Genomic DNA, 24,496 nt, shown 5'->3' with positions numbered 1-24,496 from the left:
TGTAGGTGGAACAACAATATGAACTAACCAGTACCCCCTGAGTTTGTGTCTCTAGCTGCATATGTAGCAGAAGATGGCCTAATTGGCCATCACTGGGAAGAGAGGCCTCTTGGTCTTGCAAACTTTATATGACCCAGCACAAGGGAACGCCTGGGCCAAGTACTGGGAATGGGTGGGTAGGGGAGCAGGGGCAGAGAGAGTGAAGTTTCCCAACTTAAAGGGTAGGTAAATATCTTCAACAAAATTATAGAAGAAAACTTCCCTAAACTAAAGAAAGAGATGCCCATGAACATGCAAGAAGCCTACAGAACCCCAAATAGATTGAACCAGAAAAGAAATTCCTCCTATCACAATAATAGTCAAAATACCAAATGCACAAAACAAAGAAAGAATATTAAAAGCAGTAAGGGAAAACAGGTCAAGTAACATATTAAGGCAGACCTATCAGAAGTATACCAGACTTCTCACCAGAGATTATGAATACTAGAATATCCTGGGTAGATGTCATACAGACCCTAAAAGACACAAATGCCAGCCCAGACCACTATACCCAGCAAAACTCTCAATTACCATAGATAGAGATATCAAGACATTCCACTACAAAAACAAATTTATACACTATATTTCCACAAATACAGCCCTACAAAGGATAATAGATGGAAAACAAAAATACATAGAGGGAAACTAGACCCTAGAAAAAGCAAGAAAGTAACCTTCTTTCAACAAACCCAAAACAAGATAGCCACACAAACGTATTTCCACAAACGTATTTTGTCTAACAACAAAAATAACAGGAAGCAACAATCACTATTCCTTACCATCTTTTAATATCAATGGATTCAATTTCTCAATAAAAAGACATAGACTAACAGACTACATACATAAACGACCTAGCATTTTGCTGCATATAGGAAACTCACCTCAGTGACAAAGACAAGCACTACCTCAGACTAAAGGGCTGGAAAACAATTTTCCAAGCAAATGGTCACAAGAAACAAGCTTGAGTAGCCATTCTTATATCAAATAAAATCTACTTTCAACCAAAAGTTTAAAAAATAATAATAAGGAAGGACACTTCTTATTCGTCAAAGAAAAAATTCTACCAAGAAGTGCTCTCAAGTCTGAACATGTATGCTCCTAATGGGAGGGCACCCACATTCATAAAAGAAACTTTACTAAAGCTCAAAGCACACATTGCGCCTCACACAGTAATAGTGGGAGACTTCTATATGCCATTCTCAGCAATGCACAAATCATGAGAATATTAAACAAAGACACAGTAAAACTAACAGAAGTTACGAACCAAATGGATCTAAAAGATATTCATAGAACATTTCATCCTAAAGCAAAGAATATACCTCCTCAGCACCTTATGGTACCTTCTCCAAAATTGATCATATAATTGATCACAAATCAGACCTCAACACATGCAAGATGATTGAAATAATCTGATGCACCCTATCAGATCACCACACACTAAGGCTGGTCTTAAATACTAACAAACACAACAGAAATCCCACATACACGTGGAAGATGAACAACTCTCAATGATAACTTCATCAAGGAAGAAATAAAGAAAGAAATTAAAGGCTTTTTAGAATTTAATAAAAAATAAGATGCATCATATCAAAACTTATGGGACACAGTGAAAGCATTGGTAAGAAGAAAACTCACAGCTCTCAGTGCCTCCATTAAGAAACAGGAGAGAGCTTACAGTAGCAGCTTGATGGCACATCTGTAAGCTCTAGAACAAAAAGAAGCAAATATACCCAAGAGGAGTAGACAGCAGAAAATAATTAAACTCAGGGCGGAAGTAAACCAAATAGAAACAGAAAGAATTACACAAAGAATCAACAAAACCAGGAGCTGTTTTTTTTTTTTTTTTTTTTTTTTTTTTTTTGAGAAAAATCAACAAGATAGATAAACCCTTAGCCAGACTAACCAGAGGGCACAGAGACAGTATCAAAATTAATAAAATCAGAAATAAAAAGGGAGACATAACAATGAAATATATCTTAAAATATTTATTCTGTTTGTTGAATATTAACAGTTGAAAATATTATAATCATGTTCTATAAACATCATGGAAATACTATTAATAATTTTTCTCACTGTGCTTGAAATTAGCATTTTCTTAGTGTTTAACTTCAAAGGGTTTTTCTATTTTGAGATGTTTAAAATATATTTACTGATAAAAATATAAAACAATTCTTATTAATTTGAAACAAAACAAACAAACAAAAACCCTCTATACTTGATGCCCTGGATAAAATACACTAATTACAAAAAGCACAGAACTACTGTAACTCTGCCAGTATGAGATGGATAATTTGAAAAATTCCAGAATACTTAAAACTGCAGTTAATATTTAAGACTTGTTCAAAGGAAATCTTCTGGTCTGTGTAGTCTGAATGGATAATTCTACCAAGTATTTAAAGTGAACTGACATTAATATGATTCCATGTTTTCCATAAACTTTTAGGCCAGTTTTACCCAGATACTAAAGCTATCCAGACATGGTAAAAACTGCCCATCTGTAATGAACTTACTTGTGAACTTAGATGTAATTTATGTACATTTTTTATTATTTGAAATGGTTTCTTTTTTAATTGAAAAGAAATTCTTTTCTTATACAATACATCTTGACCACCATCTCTCCCTCAACTCCCCCAGATCCTCTACACCACCCCTTTCTTCCAGATCTACAGCGCCCACCCCCTGCCCCCAAAGCACTGCCCCACCCCCACATTTCCTGCAGAAAAAAAGTGTGCCTCCAAGGGACAACAACCAAACATGGCAAACAAGATAACAATAATACAAGGCAAAAGCCCTCAAATATAGGCTGACAAGGCAACATATTCTGTAGTTCAGGTTGTCCTGGAACTTGCTATGTAGCCCAGACTGCCATGGAAAATGTGGCAATACACCTGACTTGGCCTTCTATAGGCTCAGATTACCACATGCTCAGAAAACAGTTGTGCACAAACACATCCAGTTTAGATATTTGTTTTTGTTTCTTTTTTAAAACAGGGTCTCCCTTTGGAGCCCCTGGCTTTCCTGTAACTCACTCTGTAGTCCAGGCTGGCCTCCAGCTTAGATTTATTTTTTTCTATCAAAAGATCACCAAATCAAGTTCAACAAAATATAAGTGGATTTGCATATTGTGACCAAATTGGTTTAAAATACAATCATCAGTTCATGTAATGTTAATAAACTAAAGAATAAAAATATATGATACAGAAAAAGATTGACAACATTTAGAACACTTTCATGATTTTAAAAAAAAAGCTTAGGTATAAAGAAAACTTCCTCAACTTGAAGAACATTTGCATAAATCTACATGCAGACTCTTTTTTTTGTTGTTGTTAAAAACCAAACATTTTTCTCTTAAGATCAAGAATAAGGGTCTGGAGAGGTTGCTCAGTGGTTAAGAGCACTGGCTGTTCTTCCAGAGGTCCTGAGTTCAAGTCCCAGCAACCAAATGTGGCTCACAACCATCTGTAATGAGAGCTGATACCCTCTTCTGTCATGCAGAGGTGAACGAAAACAGAGCACTCATTTACATACATACATAAGTAAATCTCTAAAAATGATCAAGAATAAGAAAATGATATTTTCACTTGTCACTCTTGGATGATAACCCAGTACCACTGGACAAGCCAGATTCTTCTTCAGGACAGTACATAGTCCTAACCACTACAATAAGGATAGAAAGAGGAAAACCATACTTGAAAGGAAAATATGTTCCTATTTGCAGGTGACATGATGCTATATGTAGAAATACTATAAATTTTTAACAGTAAAATAACAGAATGTAGCAAGTCTTCAAAATAAAAGATCAGTGTGCCTATGTGTGTATGTATAACATAAGTTCTCAGTTGTAAACACACATGTGGAGGTCATAAGTTGACACCAGATGTCTGTTTCTATTACTCTCCACATTTATTTATTTATCTATGTTTTATATGCGTGTATGTATGTCAGTGTACCATATGAGTGCCTAGTGTCTGCAGAGGCCAGAAGATGGTGTCAGATCCCCTTGGACTGGAGTTATACATGTGGATTCTGAGAACTCTGATACTGGACCCTGATACTTTGGAAGGACAGCCAGTGCTCTTAACTTTTGAGTCATCTTTCCATCCTCCACCTTATGTTTTAACAAAGGACATCTTAGTGAACCTAAAGCTCACCTTTTCAACTAGGCTGGCTGGGCAATGAGCCTCTAGGATCTTCCTGTCTCTGCTGTGCTGGGTTGACAGACATGTGCCATGTGTCCAACTTTTACTTTGTGCTGAGAATCAAAGTATATTAGTAGCAAACCCTTTATCCAGTGAACTATCTCCCCAGCCATAAGATCAATAAATTTTTTTACAAAAAGAAATCTGGTTTCTCTAAATTAGAAAAATTTAAAATTCATACTACATTTAGTACCTTAAATAACTATAACTCAAATTGTCTTGAAAGCTATAAATACCATCAAAAGAAGCCCAATAAAACAATAGAGAGGTGCACTCTGTCAGTGGATTCAAAGACAGTTTCAGTGGGTTGTGGTGGTGCTTGCCTATAATCCCAGCACTATGGTAGTACAGATAGGTCTTGGGAACGCAAGGCCATCCTGTGGTGTACAGAGATATTCTATATCAAAACAAATGAAAAGGTATTTATTCATCCAAACAGACATCTAAGATCATAAATTCCTATCAAATTTCATCAAAGATACTTAGAAGTTTATTTTAAAATACATGGAAAAGGACAGAAACTAAGGATTGGGGAGGTAGTTGAGTCACTAAAGTGCTTGCCTTGTAAACATAAGGACCTGAGTTTGATCCCTAAAACTCATGTAGTAATGTTGGGTATGGTGAGAGAAGGTTTATAATCTCAGTGCTGCGGAAGCAGAGATAGAGCTTTATCAGCAGCCAGTCTAGCCTAATTGGTGAGCTCCAGGCCAATGAGAAAGTACCTTTCAGAGGAGATAAATGGCAATTTAAAATATGGCACCTTACGTTTTTCTCTGGCCTTCAAACACACACTTGCACAGGCACTTAAAACAACAACAACAACAACAACAACAATAACAATGAAACCAAAACCAAAAATCAATTCCCCAAAGTCTGACAATGGCCAAGAACAAATTAAGGGGCAGACATCCAAGAATGTATTTCACATAGCCAGCCAAAAAAAGTTTCAAGGCTAAAAAAAAGCAAAACAAAAGCAGATAACACTTAAGTAAAATAAATGTGACTGCTGAAAATGTTATGTGAATGAATAAAGCTTTTGCAACTATACTGTAACTTTACTTTTTTCAAAACTAATTTTTAATGATGGTTCTTTTTTTTTTTTTTTTTGGTTTTTCGAGACAGGGTTTCTCTGTGTAGCCCTGGCTGTCGTGGAACTCACTCTGTAGACCAGGCTGGCCTCAAACTCAGAAATCCGCCTGCCTCTGCCTCCCGAGTGCTGGGATTAAAGGTGTGCGCCACCACGCCCAGCTTTTAATGATGGTTCTTAAACACTTTAACCTCCCTTTTAGCCCACCACCCACCAGAGGTAGTGGAAAAAAAAGAATACTGTGCAGGGGGCAGGGGGCAGTGAGGAGGAGGGGAGGAGTAGACCTGTTTAGAAAGGTTCTTTTGAGGAACTCCCTTCTGTGTTGTCTTGAAATCAGCAGTTCACTTCACAGATACACCAGCAGTTCAGTTCAGCAGAGTCAGGATAGCAAACACTAATCAGCAGTGGTGGCACTTCCTACCAGAGACAACCAGGCTTCCACCTTGGCATGAATCAGTAGGAAGGACCAGGAGGAATGTCAGGAGAAGTTCTTGGCTCTGTCTTTGTCACAGAAGCGAAGATCAGGGAAGACTCAAGACCAACAAGCATTGCCCAGCTAGCTCTATCAGCAAGCCAAGCTCAGCCTCCATCACTGTCTATTGAGTCCTATTTATACTCTCTCCAAACATCATATGTCTTCTACGTGCCTTGTCTCACCACGTGTCTTGCCTCAGCACATGTGTCTGCCTCAGCTGACATCATTCTGACAATCAGCCTGAGTGAGTCCTAGGAAATGGCAAAAAAAAAGCAGTGTCACACAACCAGAAGTTTTTTTGGTGTGTTTCTCTCTATGGAGTCCTGACAAATGGAGCTCAACTACACAGTGTAAGGCCGACCAATACATTTCTGTTAGCAAAGACTCTTTCATCACGTATCCTTTCATGTGTTTGCTTAGCAAAATGTTCCTTCATGAGTTTGCCTTAGCCTTTCACCTGTGTCAACTTCAGGAAAACACTCCTTCACGTTTGCCCCAGCAAAACTCCATCCAACACAACTAACTTCCCAAAGAACCCTTAAGTTTTCATTTCAGAGCAATTAGATATCCATATGTATGATGGTTTGTATATGGTCGACCCAGCAAGTGGCACTATTAGAAGGTGTGGCCCTGTTGGAGTAGGTGTGTCACTGTGGGTGTGACTCTCATTCTAGCTGCCTGGAAGTCAGTATTCTGCTAGCAGCCTTCAGATGAAGATGTAGAACTCTCAAGTTCCTCCTGAACCATGCCTGCCTGGATGTTATCATGTTCCCACCTCGATGATAATGTATTGAACCACTGAAGCTGTAAGCCAGCCCCATCACCCTGCAGCCAGCTACAGGCATGCTCTCTCTCACCAGCCCTCGCTCCACTGTTGTTACCTCTCCCCTGGAGCTCAGTCCTTTGCCCAATCTTCCAGTTCCAAAGCATGGCTGAATTCTGCCCCGGCTATGTTTTTCCCATCCTGCCCACCTGAGTTGTGGAGAATGGAAAACACCAGACAATTTTAGTTTAAAATCAACAGGTGACACAACCTTTGGGCATGGACTTTATCCTCCTAAACTGATCAATTATTCTATGTTGAAAATCTTCTGGTGGTGGAGGTCATCACTAGGTCTAACAGTTTCTGGTCTACATACAGCTGCCATGGCCTTTTTAAACTTCAACTTAAATTTCAGCTCCTTAGAGAGGTCTTCCCAGACCCATTTGAATCTCACAGTTTTCATGTTTTTCTTGTAAGCCCTTGTTCACCATTGCAAACCCAATAACTAGAAGTTCTTGGCATATAGAGAGACACTTTAAACTTTTATCAGCAGAATGAATAATACAAAAAAATCTCATTACTGTGTTCTCAGAAAGCCTATCTTGCAGTATCAGAAGAAATCACGTGACTTTTAAAAGGCTTTGTAAGCCTGGCATGGTGGCTTACACCTATAATCCCAGCAATCAAGAAGCCAAGGCAGGAGGGTTGCTGCCTTGATAAGGACAGTGCAGGATACCTAGGCTCAAGAAAACAGAGTTACAATGTGAAACACTGTCTTAACAAACAAACAAAGAGTTTGAAAATAAGGAAAAAAATAATAAGACCAAGCCAGGTTGCAGATATGTTGGAAGAGGTCTGAAGGTAGGAGGAAGGAGTCATACATTTGAGGGACTCAAAAAGCATTCTGGAGTTGGACACGCTATTCACAGTAGATAGCTTTCTTAGTTTGTGTGTAAGAACCTGAGTATAGTCTTCAGCATTGCAATAAATAAATACCAATTACTTTTCAAAACATCTTAGAATAAAAAGACAAAATAGACAGTGGGAGAAAAGACTTAAAACCAAATATCTGATGAAAGACTTGTATCTAATATAAATAACCCTTGACATCATTTAAAAGTCTAATTAGAAATGGGCAAAACATCTGGACCAGAATTTCACCAAAAAGGAGTGGCATAGATAGCAAATGAGCACTTGAAAACATGTTACACATCACCAGCCATCAGGAAAATGCAAATGGAAACTATAATGAGATGTCTCTATGTACAGCTGCAGCACGGTCACAATACAGAGTACCCTTGAGGAAATGAAGTAACTTGACCCCATATATTGCTGGAGGGAATGTAAATGTGTACAGCTGTCCTAGAAAACAGTTTGGTGTATTTTCAGAAAATTATAAGTACACTTGCCCATAATTCAACAATTGCTTTCCTGGTCATTCATTTTAAAGAACTGAGCATATACCATAAAACCTTGCACATACTTCAATAATCAAAGCAGTCTTAAGCAAACATAACAATTCTGGAAGTATGACCAGAATTAATTTCACACACACACAAAACAAGCCCCCAAACAAAAGCATGTAGAATAATAGAATACAATATAGAATCCAGAAATAAGCCCATGCTGCTATAGTCATCTGAGTTTTGATAAAGGGAGTAAAAAAACTCATTTGTTTGTGGCAAAGAAAGCCTTCTAACCAAATGGTGGTGGGAAACTGGGCACCTAGAAGGGTAAAATTTGATCCATATCTCTTGCCTTGCACAAAAACATTTTTCTAAATGCATTGAAGGCCTGATTTACAGACCTGGAATTCTGGAACTTATGGAAGAAAAAAGAGAATAAACATGGTAACATATAGTTATATGCAAGGAATTTCTGAAGAAGGATTCCAATAGCTTAGGAAATATAGCCAAAAACTGACAAATGTGGTTGCATGAAATTAAAAAGCTTCTGCACAACAAAGAAAGAATTCAATCAAAAGAGAGTGTAGTGGGCATGTCCAACCTTTCTGCATTGCAATATCTATATTCTCATCTACAAACATCATGTTCAGGAACTGCATAATTGAGTTACAATAAGAACTACAAAATAAAATCTCAGAATAGTTTAAATAAGTTTATGATGTGTTGGACTGTGCTCATAGCTACCCTCTGACACATTCACAGATTGTGAGAAAACCTTCTCCAGCTATATAGCTGGTTATAGAATAATATCTATAAAACATTAAACACTCAGAAAACTATGAAAAAGAAACCAGGCAAACTCATGAATAAATAGGCCATTGATGTGAAGAGACAGTCCCCAAAAGAAAATGTACAACTGATAAATAAGTATATACTAAGGTTCCCAGTCTTCTTAGCCATCAGAGAGCTGCAAACTAGAGGTTTGCAAACTAGAGCTGCAAACTATTGAAATTTCATCACCACTCAGTCATTAAGGAAATAAGTAATAAACAGCGGCAAGGATGAAGAGGTTGAAGAATGCTGGTTGCTGGTGGCAATATAAACTTGTGCAACCACTATGAAAGTCAGTGAATGAGAGAGGTGGGGGCGGGGGAAGGGTATGACTGCTCCTAGGTACAGTACAGCGGAACGTTTGTTGTAGATAAAATGAAGAGCATATGCAGAGACAGAGACATCTAGGAGAGTCCAGAGTGAACATGACCAGACTGAGCTGGGCCATGTGAGGAAATGGAGAATGGGGGGAGGGGAGAGGAGCTGCTGACCAAGAGGAGTGGCCTGGGCCAAGAGACTGGCATAGACAAAGTGGCTGAGTTATGTAGATGACAGAGGAGCTGGGAAGAGGGAATCCCAGCCCAATACCTAGGCTGAAGAGTTCAGGTTAGGGGGCACAATATGCCAGCCAGGAGAGCCCTGTAACAGGTAGATACTGAGGGATTCTGGGAGAACTTGTCTGCTAGTTTCAGCTTTGAAACGTTAATGGGCACTTCAGCCATTTGTTTGAGACCTAACAGTATGGAGAATCTCATAAAAACTAAAAGAAGGGACTGGAGATGTGTTAAGCTCAGCTGGTAGTGTGTTTGCCTACCATGCAGGAAACCCTGGGTTCCAGTCCCAGCACAGCACAAAACTGAGGGTACTGGCATACACCCACAATCCCAGCATTCAGGGAACAGATGCAGGAGAATCAGGAGTTTAAGGTCATACTTGACTGGAAGTTTGAGGCCAGCCTGGGTTACACATGAGCCTGTCTCTCTTCCTTTGGCCCAGCTATACTACTCCTGGATACATAACTGAAGGACTCTAAATGACCACACCACAGAGATGCTTGCACATCTATTTTACTTCAGCACTATTCACAATAGCCAACATAATGAATCAATGGATAGGGAAAATGTGTTGTGCATCCAGCCATAAAGAAGAATGAAATTATGCCATTTATCAGAAAATATATACAACTGAAGATAATCATATTAAGTGCAATAATTCAGGTGAATACTATACTTGTATGATAATATCGATAAAACGCATTACTATGTGCAATGAAAATACTCCAATAAAAATTTAAAACTTGTACATTAATATACATAGCAGCTTTATTTCTAAATGATCAAAATAATTTAAATGTTCTTCAATTGGTAAATGATGAAGTACTAAACTGATAACATAGAATACTATTCAGCAATAAGGAACAAACTATCACCATACAAGATAATCTGAGTGTTTATTTGCAAAGAACTGTATTTAGTGAAAAAGCCAATATCAAAAGTCTATATAAATAATATTCTATTTATATCATTCTTGAAAATAAAAACATTATAGAGATGGAGAACAAATTAGTGTTATCAATGGGAAAATGGTAGGATGGGGCAGGGTATATAACTACAACCAGTTGGCACCATAATTTCTTTGTGTTGATACAGTAATTCTATTATTGGTTACAGTAGTGTTTGCAGAAATTTGTATGTGATACAATCATACACATCTCTATTTATGCATACACATAAAATAAGTGTATGTAAAAACTTGAAAGTAGAATAATAAGTCTGTAGATTATACCAACATCAATTTCCTGGTATTGATATTCATCTATTTATAAGATATCCCCTTGGGGAAAATTAGCTGAAGGTTACACTGGACCTGAGTATGTTGTTCTTGCATTTTCCTGTGAATCTATAATTATTCAAACTGGAAAGCCAAGAAAAAATTCTTATCACTGTTTCTTTGTGTAGTATGTCTAGCATGTCACTTGGGTTGCTTTAAAGACCCAGAAATAAATCTGGCAGGAATACAGGGGAGTTTTGTCAGTGACTAAACACGTGCTAAATGTTGCCAAGTCAGATCTCATTTCCTAACAACCATTTATAGAGAATATGCTCAGCCAATCCCTGGACCATACATTCTTTGTATTCTTTTAGTAAAGATTTTTATGTCCAAATATTTTATTACTTTTTGCTTAGTTATTTTTGAGACAGGTTCTCATATATACCGAGCTGGCCTCAAACTATCTATGTAGCCAAGGATAACCTGGAATTCCTGATTCTCCTTCCTTCCTAATGCTGGTATTATAGTCATGTACCACCACAAGCAACTTACTGGTTTTTAAAAGAATATTTTTAGTTAGTATATAAATTAACCTTTAATATTTTCATTCAACTTCAATTTTTCTCTGTGGCATTGCTATAGGTTAATCCCAGGGCCTTATGCATGCTAAGCATGTAGTCTGCCCCTGAGCTGCTTAGCCAGATTCTCAAGTTCAAACTTTTGATTAAATCACTAGTGGAACAAGGCAAGAGGCGGGAGAGAAGGCATGCTGGAAAAACTGTTGCAGCCTTCAGAGCATTATACAGGTGGCAATTTCTCAAAGGTTCTTTCTTTCTGCATGCTAGGAATGGGCTCCCATCCTCCTGTGTGTGCCTCAGGTTCTCAATTTCACTGAACTACAATAAACATGCTTAGATAGCTTCTACTGCTGACTTATATACTTGCATGGATTTGACAGTTCCCAAGTAGATGCTAATCAACTATCAGCTAATTTCTTACTAGTGGTTGTGTTTAAAACATAATGATGTCCAGAAATTTTTTGGTGTGATGTTTTCCCCCAAAACTGTTAAGCCAAACACCCTAAATATAGATATTAAGAATTTAGTTAGTGCCAGACTCCAATTCTTTTCTTTTAATTTTATTTGTGTATATGGGTATTTTGACTGCGTATATACTGTATATCACATGTGTAACCTGTATTAAAATGTATTACACATATTGTGTACGCCAGAATAAAGTGTCAGATCCTCTGGAACTATAGTTATAGAAGGCTGTGGGCTGCCATATGGGTTCTGGGAATCAAACCTGGGTCCTATGAAAGAGCAGCCAGGGCTTTTAACCACCACATCATCTCTCCAGCCTCTAGAGTCCAGTTGAAGAATATTATGGGGCTATGTTCATATGGAATAATGAAATATGAAATTTAGTGCATATTAAATGAAACAATCCACTTATCAACAAGCGACACCTACCCCAGTAGCTTACTTTGTCCTGTTTTCCAGGCAGCAGGTGGAAAACAATGATCTAGAATCTGGGGAGAATGAAAACATGTGTCACCCTGCCTGACTCAAGTATAGATCCATCTGGTTGTGAACTAGTTGAAACTATTAGAAATCTAGCTTGTATAACAGAAAACAAATTATTAATAAAAGACAGAACAACTAAAGTTTTAAACAAAAGTTAAAATGGTTTCTACACTTCTTTGTTTCGATCTTAAGGATTGGTCTTAATAAATGGAATTGTGAGGTTATTTCTTAACATTCAATGAAATCACAAATTGGCTTTTACTTCTCTAGAGATTTAATGGATTTGCTTCTTTAAAGATTCGATCATATTCCAATGAACTGGCCTACTAACAGCCTGAGTGCCATCAAAGAGACATTTCCTTCTGGGTATGCTGTAGTTTGTGTTGCCTCAATTGAGGATTTTGGCCCTGCTGAGGCTCCCCTGGCTGTAGTAGAATAACTCAGGAAGACAGACTCAGTGTTTTAATCATACCATTTCCAACCTTTGAAGCTAGGAGGGGGAGGGGCAAGAATAAACTTCCTGCTGGTTTTAAAGTTTGAGAACAGAAGGCCCAACCAACTGAAGTTGCTGCTTCATCATTCTCTGTTGCTTTCTGTCCTTTTTCGTTCAGGCAGGGAGCCACAGTCCTCCCAAGTGGAGCTGAGCTCACCCACAGACACCTCACTTAGAACTTTTGACCTGCCTTTCTTCCTTTCAAATTTTCTGATCTTTCCTGGAGACTGGGGATTATGTGCTGGAGACTGACACTTCTTTATCCTGTTCCTCCCCACCTACTCCTACCAGATGAAGAATCCTGGAGACTGACCACCCAAAACTATTTAACAGATGCTCAAAGTGCTAGCTGGCCCTTAACACTTGGGCTGAGAGCTGAGATTTCCGGGTATTTAGCATGTTCCATCCTCATGGCTATGTTACTACTTCCCAGCTTATTGTCACAACCTTCCTCCCAGACCACCTCCAGAGAAAATGGGCTGGCAAGTGTGGTAGTCTCCTTTTCTATGGCCATGAGCTCTGGGGAGTCTTTTAGATCCCCAACTGGGAACCACATAGTGAATGACTCTAACATCTGAGGCTTATCTTCAGCCCAGGTTAACTGTTCTTAACCTTCCTGCTTGTGCTTCAAATCAGTGAAATACTGGGCCAAGGAAAAAGGAAATGACTGATAATGCTGACAATAGAACCATTAAGTTGTTTTGTTGTAAAGGATTTTCTTAGATACAATGGTAAGATAATTTTCCGAATGCCAACAATGTGAGAGCACCGGTGTCTCTTTATTGCCTCTCTGAAACAAAGTATAATTAGAAATGGTTAGTTTGCTGATAGATGCAGGCTAGTGCACGCTGGTACATGCTGACCCCCCCCCCCCCCCCGCGCGCGCGTGCGCACACACACACACACACACACACACACACACTCACAGTCCCCAGAAACAGACTTCAAGCAACTTAAATCTCAAACAATTTCCAGACTTTCAATCCGAGAGATTAAGTGGACGTGACAAAGGATTGCTGGTTAATATTTGTACTAGTTCACCCAAGTTTCAACCTTATTTAATTTGAAGCAACTTTCAGGCAAAAAAAAAAAAAAAAATGGTTTGAGTCAAAACCAAACCAAACCAAACCAAACCAGAAAACTCTTGCCTGGGAAGTTTATGTGGAGGTTAGGGGAAAGCTAGGGACCCAGGCGGCCCCAGAGAGAATGACTGAGAAGACCTTGGTTTTGCTCTCCTCACCATCTAGCCATCATGGCAGGAATTCAGAGTGAAATTTCAGTCCACTTGATCACTTTAGTCCTGGGTTTGGCCAAGGCCAAGGCCAAGATTAAATGGCTACTATATGTCCTCCACTAAAGTGGAATGAAATCTTTTTTTTAAAAAAAAACAAACAATTTAATTTATTTAATGTATGAGTGCACTGCTGCATATACATCTGCCTGCCTGACGAGGGCATCAGATCCCATTACAGATGGTTGTAAGCCACCATGTGGTTGCTGGGAATTGAACTCAGGACCCCTGGAAGAGTAGCCAGTGTTCTTAACTCACTTAAGCCATCTCACCAGCCCATGAAATCTTATTATAATTCCCCAAACAAAAATTCCTCACATTTCTGACCTTGCTCGAGAACAAATTAATATATACCAAAATGGCATTAATAAAACTGACTGTTGCGTACAATTATGGTTTTAAAGATTTATAAAGAAAATGTCTGTGTACATGCCTGCATGATTTTATTAGCAGCACATAAGTGCCCAAGAAGGCCATCAAATTCCCTGGAACTGGAGTTACAGTGGATTAAGCTGGTGAGGGTGTTTGAAACTGAATCGGGGTCCTCTTCAATAGCTAGAACTTTTAAATGTGTAGCCATCTCCTCAGTCCTCAATCCTTATGATTTTATGTATTTTTATTAGCTGGGACTTAACCCAGAACCTCACATGTGCTAAGCAAATGCTCTGCCACTCAGCCAAATCCCCAGCCACTATGCCTCAGTTTTAAAAATAAAACTGAAAAAAAAAAAAAACCAAAACAAAACAATAAAAGTGGGAAACAGCTGAGTTTGCCTGTTTGACGTTTTTCCTTTTGTTGAACAGTTCTGAGATATCATTTCCATTGGCATATGTGGTTGCTGTTTTGAGTAAAGCTGCTTTCAACTGAAGTAAAGGAATGGGCCAGTGTTTTATAATATCTATTCAGATGGCCCCCTGCAGATGTTGGCTAGCTACCACTTGAGGATGAAAAGGCTTAAGAGGGCATGGGTCTGGGTATTGACCAGACTTTAGATCTACTCAGGTAGCCATTTGGTTCCCACATGGGTGCGAACTAAAGTTCTAAGGGAAAAAAAGCAGCACCTGTGTGCTAAAGGCTCTTTAAGGCTGAGTTAATTGATCAGAACTTCAGTAATGGAGAGTCAGAATGCTACGCAGCAGGAGGCAAATTCCCTAGAGTTACCTTTACTCCCCTTAAGTAGCCATTCACTGGGTAACTCCCTGTTTGGTGTTGAACTAACATTCATACTGAGGCTATTAGGTAACAGTGTTTTAGAGTGTACAAACAGACCGTTAACTTCCACCAACTCAACTGTTAACATTATCAGAGAGCATTTGAGGCCTATAGCATTTTTTTTCCTTCTTTGCTGTAATTTACTCTCTCAATATTCCCACCAAGGTGTCTTGAAATTGATTTGATGTATATGTTCTGTTGTTGTTCTGACACTGACAACTTCATAAAACTGCTATCACTGGGATAGGATACTTGAGATAAGCATGAATCTATGTTTGGTGCCAGGATCACATATGGTTTGCTCCAACAGAAACTACCCCTTGTTCCCTTTGAGGTGAGTTTTAGCGTTGACAGACTTTTGGCATCGAATGGGATTAGATTTTATCCAAATGCTAAGTTTGTAGGCTTTTTTATTGGCTTAATGTTTTCCTTTATAAATAGCCAGACTTAACAGTAGAAAAAAATTCCATTAAAAAGTTACACCTATCCATGCCATTCCTGATACATTACATAGCAATTGTGGAACCAATTGTAATGGATATTTAAGTTTATGTACAATTTTTGGCCTGCAATATATTTTCCTGCATGCCTATGGTTGTCTATAGTGCTGATTAAGTGAACAAAGAGCACTAGTTGTCAAAACTGAATAAACATGTTTGGATTTCTTAGCCAAACACACTCCCATTAGTTTTTCTATATCCAAGACCTGCCACTTTTGGAAAACACCATTACGTCCTAATGTCTTGTTTGGTTTTTCTGTTTACTTGACACAAGCTATAATTATCTGGGAAGAGGAACCTCAGTTGGCAAACTGCCTTCCTTAGATTGTCTTTCCAGCACCTTAGCATTCTAGCTGTAAGGCCATCTTTACAGAAAAGGCTTCAAATCTATAAGCAAACATATGTCTATCTCCACGCCTACTTTAGGGTGTGATTCTACAAGGCAGTCTTTACTGTCCTGTTCAGTTCATGGGAGGAGATCTATTGACTCAGACTACAGTCAGTACTTAAATCAAATGTGATGGTTCTCTTTCATAGCCTCTTACCCTCTGCTCTTAACATTCACCACTGGCTAATACTCTAATTTATTCTTCGCTTCTAGCAGAATGGCCTTTAATATGAACAAGACCAGCTGCAGAAATATCAGGCAGGCGGTTGGCTTAATGCCTGGCCATGGAAGGGGAAGGGAGCAGAACTGAGGGACTCTAATTCTCCTGGAGCCATCACTGAGCTCTGCAACTTTTCTCCAATTGAAACAGCTTCCTGTTCAGCTTCCAAACAATTCACCACTTCCCAGTGTTCTTGAATTTGGGCCAGAACAGTTTCTTAGTCTCTACTGTTCTTATGCTATACTGCACTCACCCTGAGACTCTGCTTTCAGCAGGCTCAGTTCCTTCAGTTACATTTGGAAGATTAAGGATGGGGAGCCAGAAGACCTGACAGAAAGAAACTCAGCTTTGCTTGGGAGCCACCCTGTTGGACCAGAATGTTAGATGCAACATAACAAGGCCAGTGAGTGTCTTTAGTTTCATTCTTTCTGGGCTTCTCATGCTGGGAGCAGGCTAAGAAGAGGCATATTTAAAGAATTCTAAACCAGCTGCTTGTAAATGAGTTTTTTCTCTTAAAGGGACCACTTCTAGTTATTTATATTGCATTTGTATTTATGAGAAAAAGAAAACCTCTGCCCCAACTAAAAACAAACTTTTAGAGAATGCTCTAAACCCTGCCTTAAAAAATTCAAAGCGCTGGGAGTGTGTGGTACAGTGGTAAAATGCTTGCCTAGCTTGGGCAAGGCCTTGAGTTCCATCCCCAGCATAATCAGTGGAATGAGGATTTCCAAAGGATTCCAAAGTGAAGTGATACTCAGTAAATGCCTATTCTGTGCATTGTGTTCCTTGCTGCACACATGTATCTCCTTCCTCTTCTTGGCTCAATATTTTGGGTGATAAAACAAGCTCACACATCCATAGGTTTAAAATAATGTGTCCTTAGTTTTTAAAGAAGTGTCTGTCAAATGTATAGAAATCGTGGAAACATGAGGTAAGAAAAAGAATTTGGCAGCACAAAAGGGCATGAACACCCACCAAACTCCATTCCTAGAATGGAGCACCACTCTAAAGCACCACTGTAGTTTTTGTGCTATATGTGTCTAGACTTGTTTCATGCAAATGCCAACAAATATATTGGCTTCTTACTCTTAAGTAAGACTAAACTGTATTTATTCACATTTAGTGCTTTGGTAATCTTTTCATGTTATCTCCTTTTCTGTGGTTATGTTATATTTCATTGTCAGAATGTATCATGACATATTTACCTAGTTCCTGATGCCATAGTGTAGGCAGGACATTAAAGTTGTTCTAGAGTTTTTCTTTTTGTTTTTCATTGCTTGATGACGGAGCCATATCCTTAGCAAATAACCTCTTTAAATTAATCAAATGTTAACCAAGAGACTCAGACCCCAATGTCTGGGTTCCTATGCCCCAGTGTAACTACTGACTTCACAGAAATCAAGGAATGGCTGTAGTACTTTTGGCTTACACATCACTTTGCAGAACCAGTTTCCTCCCATGTCTCACTCACCAGACTTGAGGAGTACCACCATTTCCTAAACAAACACCAAACCCACCATTAACTGGGGGGGGGGGTCTTGCTAAGAAGACAGCCTGGAAAGAACTCAGAATGTCTGTATCAAAACTAAGCACAGATCTTACCCACATGGGGTAATAATGATTTTGGACGTGGGTACATTTTAGAAAATTGTCCATGTATTACTGAAACCCTGATGCTCATTTCTACCTATTTGTGTGCATACACAATCACTATCTATGTGTTTGCAAATGCACACAAATACACACACCGCCATCACCACCTCAACCCATCATATTAATTTTCTGGCCTCTTATTCAAATACAGTAGTCAGCTTAATTTGCTACTGAGAGTCAGAGCAAACAAAAGTTCTATATAGAAGCAGTGTTTCTAAAATGGGTGTTATTCAGCAGTCTGCATTTAAGCCAAAGGTGGATAGTTCAGTGATAAATATACATCACACAAAACTCTGGGATTCAGTCCACTGATTTAGATCAAATAAGTTCCAAAATGGTGGTGGCTTGTCATTTCTTTGGTTTATAATGATTCCTGGGAAAGTTTCCTTATTGTTAGGACTCTGTCTCTAATTTCTTCCAACAGCAGCAATAGATCCTATGAAGAACAAAGACTAAAATGACTTAAATATCTTAGGGCATTGTGGGAACAATTCAGATGTAGAATACATGGTCACCATGCTTAAAACTGGGTGACAAGCACACACACACACACACACACACACACACACACACACACACACACACAAACATGGCAGTTTGGACAAAATCTTGTATGCTGGCTATGTATGTATGACAACTTGACACAAGCTAGAGTTATCTGAACGGAAGTTAACTTCAATTGAGAAAATTCCCCCATTAGATCTGGCTGCTAAGGCATTTTCTTTTTTTTTTAAGATTTATTTATTATATATGTAAGTACACTGTAGCTGTCTTCAGATGCACCACCAGAAGAGGACATCAGATCTTATTACGGATGGTTGTGAGCCACCATGTGGTTGCTGGGTTTTGAACTCAGGACCTTTGGAAGAGCAATCAGAGCTCTTAACTACTGAGCCATCTCACCAGCCCGCTAAGGCATTTTCTTAAATAGAGGTTGATGTGGGTGGTGCCACCCCCGGGCTTGTGGTCCTGGGTTCTATAAGGAAGCAAGGTGAGCAAGCCATGCAGAACAAATCAATAAGCAGCACCTCTCTATGGAGTCTACATCAGCTCCTACCTCCAGATCCCTGTCCTGATTGAGTTCCTTGTGGTTTCCTTCAGTGATGAATAGTGATGTGGAAGTGTGCTCCAAACAAGCCTTTTCCTTCCCTACTTACTTTTAGTCATGGTGTTTCATCACAGCAATAGAAACCCTAAGATATCATGCATCCTCCCAGTGGTAGAAGGCAAAGGGAGACATGCTGAGAAGGACAGGACAGCATATCAGTCTGTTCAGAACAGGAGTAGGTAGTGTTTGTGCAGTGACAGACTCTTAGATGTGGAGCTACAGACAACAAAACATCGGAAGGCATATGCAGGTGATAAACAGTCATGTGTGTAATTTCCTCTATCCACCTTTTATCTGCAAAGAACTTCATAGATTTAAGTTCTTTCACATAAAACAGCAGATTTTGCTGCTTATCAAGAGCCCTTGACTCCCCATTCTGACCTTGCTCCCATGCAAGTGGCCTGACCCAGGGAATGAAACTTTGGTCCAAGCCAAGTGGTTTGCAGTTTGGGCTGTAGAGTAGAATTACCTTGAGAGTTTTGAAAACCCCTATGCTTGGGTCTGGAGACCACATGGTCAAGTGAATGAATCAGATCTCCTAGGCTTGGGGTGAAGTTCAATGGTAGGGCATCTGCTTATAGACTATATAGGACCATGGGTTCTATCTCCAACACCAGTCTACTCCCCCAAATATCTCTGGGTCAGGGGAGAACTTAGGTATGGGCATTTTTCTAAAAGCTCATCAGCTGGATGTATAGTAGTGGTAGAAGGTTCCTATATAGTTTTCTTTTCTTGGGCTCCAATTACCTACTGCCAGCCATAGTCCAGACATATTAATAGAAAATTGCAGAAATCATTTATAAGCTTTGCAATGTTGCTCTGGGTAGCAGGATGAACTGACATGCAGTTCTACTGTGTTCTGCCTGAAATGGAAACCATCCTTTATCCAGCATATTCACATTGATCTACACTGTATACATTACCTGCCTTGTGGCAGCCCAGTAACAATACACTGATGTTATTTTTTATTACAATGCATTATTATTTTATATTATATTATTGTATTGTATTATTGTTGTTAATCTTTCAATATGCTTAATTTATAAATTACATTTTCTCATAGATATTTATGAATAGAGAATATCATGGTCCATACAAGGTATGTATTATCTGAGAGTCTTAGAAATATACCCACTAAAGATTAGGGGAAGTCAACTGTAACTTTCACCCAGCACTGAGAACTGCTATTATGAGACACTCAAAATGCATCCATTCCCTTATGCAATTATTGGCATAGGGCAAGCCATGTGAGCTAGTTTTAGTCAGTGAGAAGGAAGTCAGCTAATAAGTGGTGGGTTCTGAGAAAGAGTTTAATAATAAGATTATCTTCCTAGGAGACAAGAATACAAACATTTTAATATATCCATATATTGATCATAAGTGTCCAATGCAGAAGGAAGAGCTTAGTCACTAAAGTTTACTAGAGCCTAAAACTTCTACTTAGATGTGCCTGCAGCCCTACAGAGAAGCTGCATAAGCCTTTCAAACAGCAGCAGCACCATCTTTGCCCATAGTCACTGTCACCCACACCCATTTGCACTTCCTAGGGCACAAAGTCCTCTAAACTCCTCTCTATCACCCTGCCTCAGGCATCATTTAGTGTGTTGTAACAAATTGGGAGAAGGGCTGTGGAACACAATTTCTAGGAGATTCTCATGTCTTAAAACCATAAAATGCGACAGCTTTTGACCAGGAGATGAGTTTCTTGAAGTCTGTGATGGTGAGTTAGGAACCATTATGTTTCCTACGTAAATGTGGCTTAGCAGATAATAGGATGTTTTTGTTAAGATGAGGAGTCACCCTGTGTCTTATCTTCCTTCTCTATGAAAATCAGGAAAGAAGACAGACTTCCTAGCAATTACAAAACCTGATTTGATTACTGGGAGAAGCAAATTCAATTAGCCAGCTTTCCCAAACCACTCTAAAACCCTAGGTCTACTAGCCAAAAAAAAGAAAAAAAAAATCCGTCTTCATTAACATCTTCAACCTTTGTCCCTCCAGTCCATCCCAGGGGAATACTGAATTACACTATAAAATAATGAATGGAAACTTAAGTCACTTCCGGCCTTCCTGCATTGCTTTTCTTCCTCTGGTCTGCACTGTACAGAAGGCAGCAGGCACTCTTCCAATTCACAGTGTTTGGGGAAATGCGTTCCCATGCCACTGAGTAGATTCCTATGGTGAGCATCAGACAGAACAGTCTTCCCGTGGCCCAGTGTTACACGCCATCTGTTAACTCAATACTGGACACATATAGAGAGAGACTTTTTGAGGCCATTTTAGCAACCACTTTATAGAGAATGGCAAAAAAGGAGGGGTTTACTTGTCAAATTGTTAACTGCCAGTCTAAAGCCCCATCTATCCAAAAAAAAAAAAAAAAAAAAAGCCATAATGAAGTTGGGGGAAACCCAGCCCAGCCTTCTTAGAGCACCAGAGGAAGCTGACCAAGCAGCTTTGTTGACCTGTGGTCAGATATCCTGCAAACAGCAGTCAGCTTCTGAGAGAGGGGAAGAGAAGAGGGAAAAGGGCACACGAAGCCAGGGGAAAGGAATGTTAGTTCCACTTGTTTGTAATAGGGTTGGAAACACACAAATGTGCAGAAACTGTTGCAAGAGCTGCCTTACTGGACCTGTGTGCTTAGGACCCAGGAGGAGAGCTGTAGAAGAAGAGAGACAAAGAAATATCAGACAGAAAAATTAAGGACAAATGGGAGCAAAAATTCAACTTTTCCCACCCCACCTTGTTTTTGCTTTTCTTTTGACAGCAGACACCATGGCAAAAAGCTGTCCCACGGATAAACAGGCATATGCCCGGAAGGACTCCTAAACCCTATACTCCACTCCGCGTTAGTTACCAGTCTCAAGTTGCATTGGGGTGTTTTAGACTTTTTCTACTGCCCTTGGACTTAAGATGCCTTATAAAGGGGACTGGGAGAGCAGAGACCTGGAGGCTGCTTCAGCTACCTTTCCACAACTTCTCTCACTTCCAAGACCTCCTCTGAGAAGGTAAGGAGCGAACTCACTGAAGCACCTCAAATCTACCAAACAAGACACCATCTTGGATGTGATCTGACTGACAGCTTGCGATTCAGGCCAGCACTGGCCCCTCTAACCACCCTCCAACTCCTCTCCCCCAACCCCGCTGGTTGTTTCGGGATCCCCCTCCCAAAAACCACTCCTTATACTGTACCACCTTACCTGGATACGCCCCAGGGCAGGGTTCAGGGATCAGGGTATTACACAGCCCAATTGGCCTTGGTCTCCAGTGGTGTCTCCCCTTCCCTGACAGTCTTCACGTCGCGTTCGTCCCCACTGCGAGGGTAGGCAAGCAGACGCATGGCAGGAGCGCAGGCGGTTTCCACTTGGCGCACCTGCTCTTGGCTCAGACGCTCGCGCCAGGCGTACACAGCCTCTCGGGCGTCCCGAGCAGACAAATGGAAAGGACGATCGGCGCCATAGGCTGAGCCGCGCGTCATATTGAATGCGAAGGCATCAAGCGCGGCGAGTGTCCGCAGCCCAGAGAAGCGCAGCAGGCGGCGCAGCTGGACTTGGGGCTGCCACACCAGGTCCTCATAACGCAGCCGCAGGTAGCGACGCCTCAACCAGGCGGGCGCGCCACGGGTGAATAGCAGGTCGCGAAGCCATGCCTCACAGATCACCTCAAGCGCGCTGGTTAAGAAGAAATCAGCGCGCGGCGCTGAGGGCAGAACCCGGGCCTGGCCTCCCGGACGGGCATCCACACCATGTGCCAGCAGCACCCGGTGGAAGTGGTCACCCCTCTGGCGCGTGCGCAGCACCTGGATGCTTTCGCGCAGCAGTCCATGCCTCGACTTGAGGCGTGAGTTGTGCACGGCCCGAGGGTCTCGGAAGAGCTGCACCACCTTGAGGTTGAGGCCCGGGTCACGCAGCAGAGGGACCAACACTCCCAGGTCCAGCAGCCGCACGTCTTTGATGACCACCACCGGGTACTTGCGGCACTCGGCCTCCAGGGCGCGGAGCGACACAGGCGGGCAGGTACTTTCGCAGGCTTTGTCCTCGACGAGGCCCACGTCCGCGCGTGCCCGAGGCGCGGCGGGGCACAGAGGCGGCGAGCAGATGACCTTGTTGGTCCGCCAGCGGAAAAGCATGGCCGTGGTGAGGTTGGCCGAGTCCGGTGCTCGCTCCCCAGGGTCCCCGGGCTGCGCGTACAGGCGCAGCACAGAGAAATCACAGCGGAAGAGGGAGCGCAGCATGTCTCTCAGCGCGCCCTGCAGGCTCTCTGCGTCGCCGGGATACAGTGCCTGCCACAGATGCCACATGGGCTCGTACAAGTAGAAAACGTCCGGGTGCTGGTTGAAGAGTTCGCCCAAGAAGGACGAGCCGGTGCGCCAGGTGGCATGCACATAGATGTGTTGCTTTTCCTGGGTCACCGCCTCACCGAGGGCGCTGAGGTTGCCGGAGGACCATGGGGATCGATCCGGGTGTCCTTCGGCCTGGGACCGCACCTCAGAGCCCTGCTCACGTTCCCCGGCCGCCGCCGCCTCCAGGCTCCACACACCCAAGCTGCGCTGCAGGCCGGGGCAATGCCTGCCCTTGTCCTGCTCGCTGTGGCTGTCCAGTACAGAGGGGACGAGAAGTAGCAGAAGCGTGTACATCGCCAAGAGCAGCGTGAACTTGCAGTACTCTCGGCGCCGCCGCCGCCGGCCCTTCATAGTTCACTGAATCCCCACTCTCCCCACCCAGAGCAGAGTAGGCGGCTGCTGGTTCTGTCCAGAAAACCCAGCCCGGAGTCTTCGGCTACAGCCTCTTCGGGGCTCCCTCAATGCTGGGTGGAGCGGAGTGGAGCAGCGGGCGGTGTATCCACCACAGGAAACTTGGGAGGCAGTGGTGGCGGCACACTCAACCTCCTTGGCTCAGCCTCTTGAGAGCGCTCATTGGCCGGTTCAGCAGCTTCAGGCCCTGCCCATGGTACCCGAAGCTTCTTCCCGCCCACTTACACTCCGCTCCTGGGTTAGCTCAATGCCAGGCTAGAGCTGGACAGGGCTGCCACAGGGCAGGGACACCCTCTGGGGTGCACTTCGTGTACTCCACCTTTCCCTAACTCCTTCAAAACTAATTTAAGTTCGCTAACCAACCAACTTCAGGCAAGGGAGGGTCACGATGTGTACAGAAGGCATCCAGTGACTGGACATGATTCCCCACATGGAGAATGACACTTTCTTTCTTTCTTTCTTTCTTTCTTTCTTTCTTTCTTTCTTTCTTTCTTTCTTTCTTTCTTTCTTTCTTTCTTTCTTTCTTTCTTTCCTGTTTTGGTCCTCTGGCTTGCCATCCCGGTCGCAAGCAAATGAGTGATTGCCAGCATCTACACCCAGTGCCCAGATCAGCGCCAGAGTGGGAGTTGCTACATTCTATCCATAATTTAGCAGAACACATAGAGACTTGGACCTGGTCCTGACAGATGAAAAGGTAATCGGAAATCCAAGAGGCAGATTAAGCTTAAAATTACTAAAAGTCGAAAGAGCACCAAAAATGTTCTGCTTTCCTCTGTTTCAAGTGA

The 24,496-nt window shown here is 41.3% G+C and overlaps 1 protein-coding gene across 2 annotated transcripts in view; it reads right to left on the bottom strand.

Annotated features, from left to right (window-relative positions):
* Chst7 (carbohydrate sulfotransferase 7) overlaps window positions 1-23,802 on the bottom strand; it is a 32,831-nt gene extending 9,029 nt beyond the window's left edge. The window contains exons 1-2 of one of the 2 annotated variants that reach the window (XM_029534328.1): window positions 22,159-23,790; window positions 18,210-18,289 (exon numbers count right to left, since the gene is read on the bottom strand). In XM_029534328.1, coding sequence (XP_029390188.1) covers window positions 22,197-23,651 — 1,455 coding nt within the window. In that variant the 5' untranslated portion in view covers window positions 23,652-23,790 and the 3' untranslated portion in view covers window positions 18,210-18,289; window positions 22,159-22,196. Of the gene's footprint in view, window positions 1-18,209; window positions 18,290-22,158 lie in introns of those variants that run through there. The other variant, XM_021188557.1, reaches the window with a different exon arrangement.
* Between the last annotated feature and the right edge of the window lie 694 nt (window positions 23,803-24,496).

The sequence above is a fragment of the Mus pahari genome, chromosome X, assembly GCF_900095145.1.
Source record: "Mus pahari chromosome X, PAHARI_EIJ_v1.1, whole genome shotgun sequence".
Classification (NCBI taxonomy): domain Eukaryota; kingdom Metazoa; phylum Chordata; class Mammalia; order Rodentia; family Muridae; genus Mus; species Mus pahari.
The sequence above is the reverse complement of the archived record's forward strand: the minus strand, read 5'-3'. Positions and strand labels throughout refer to the sequence as shown.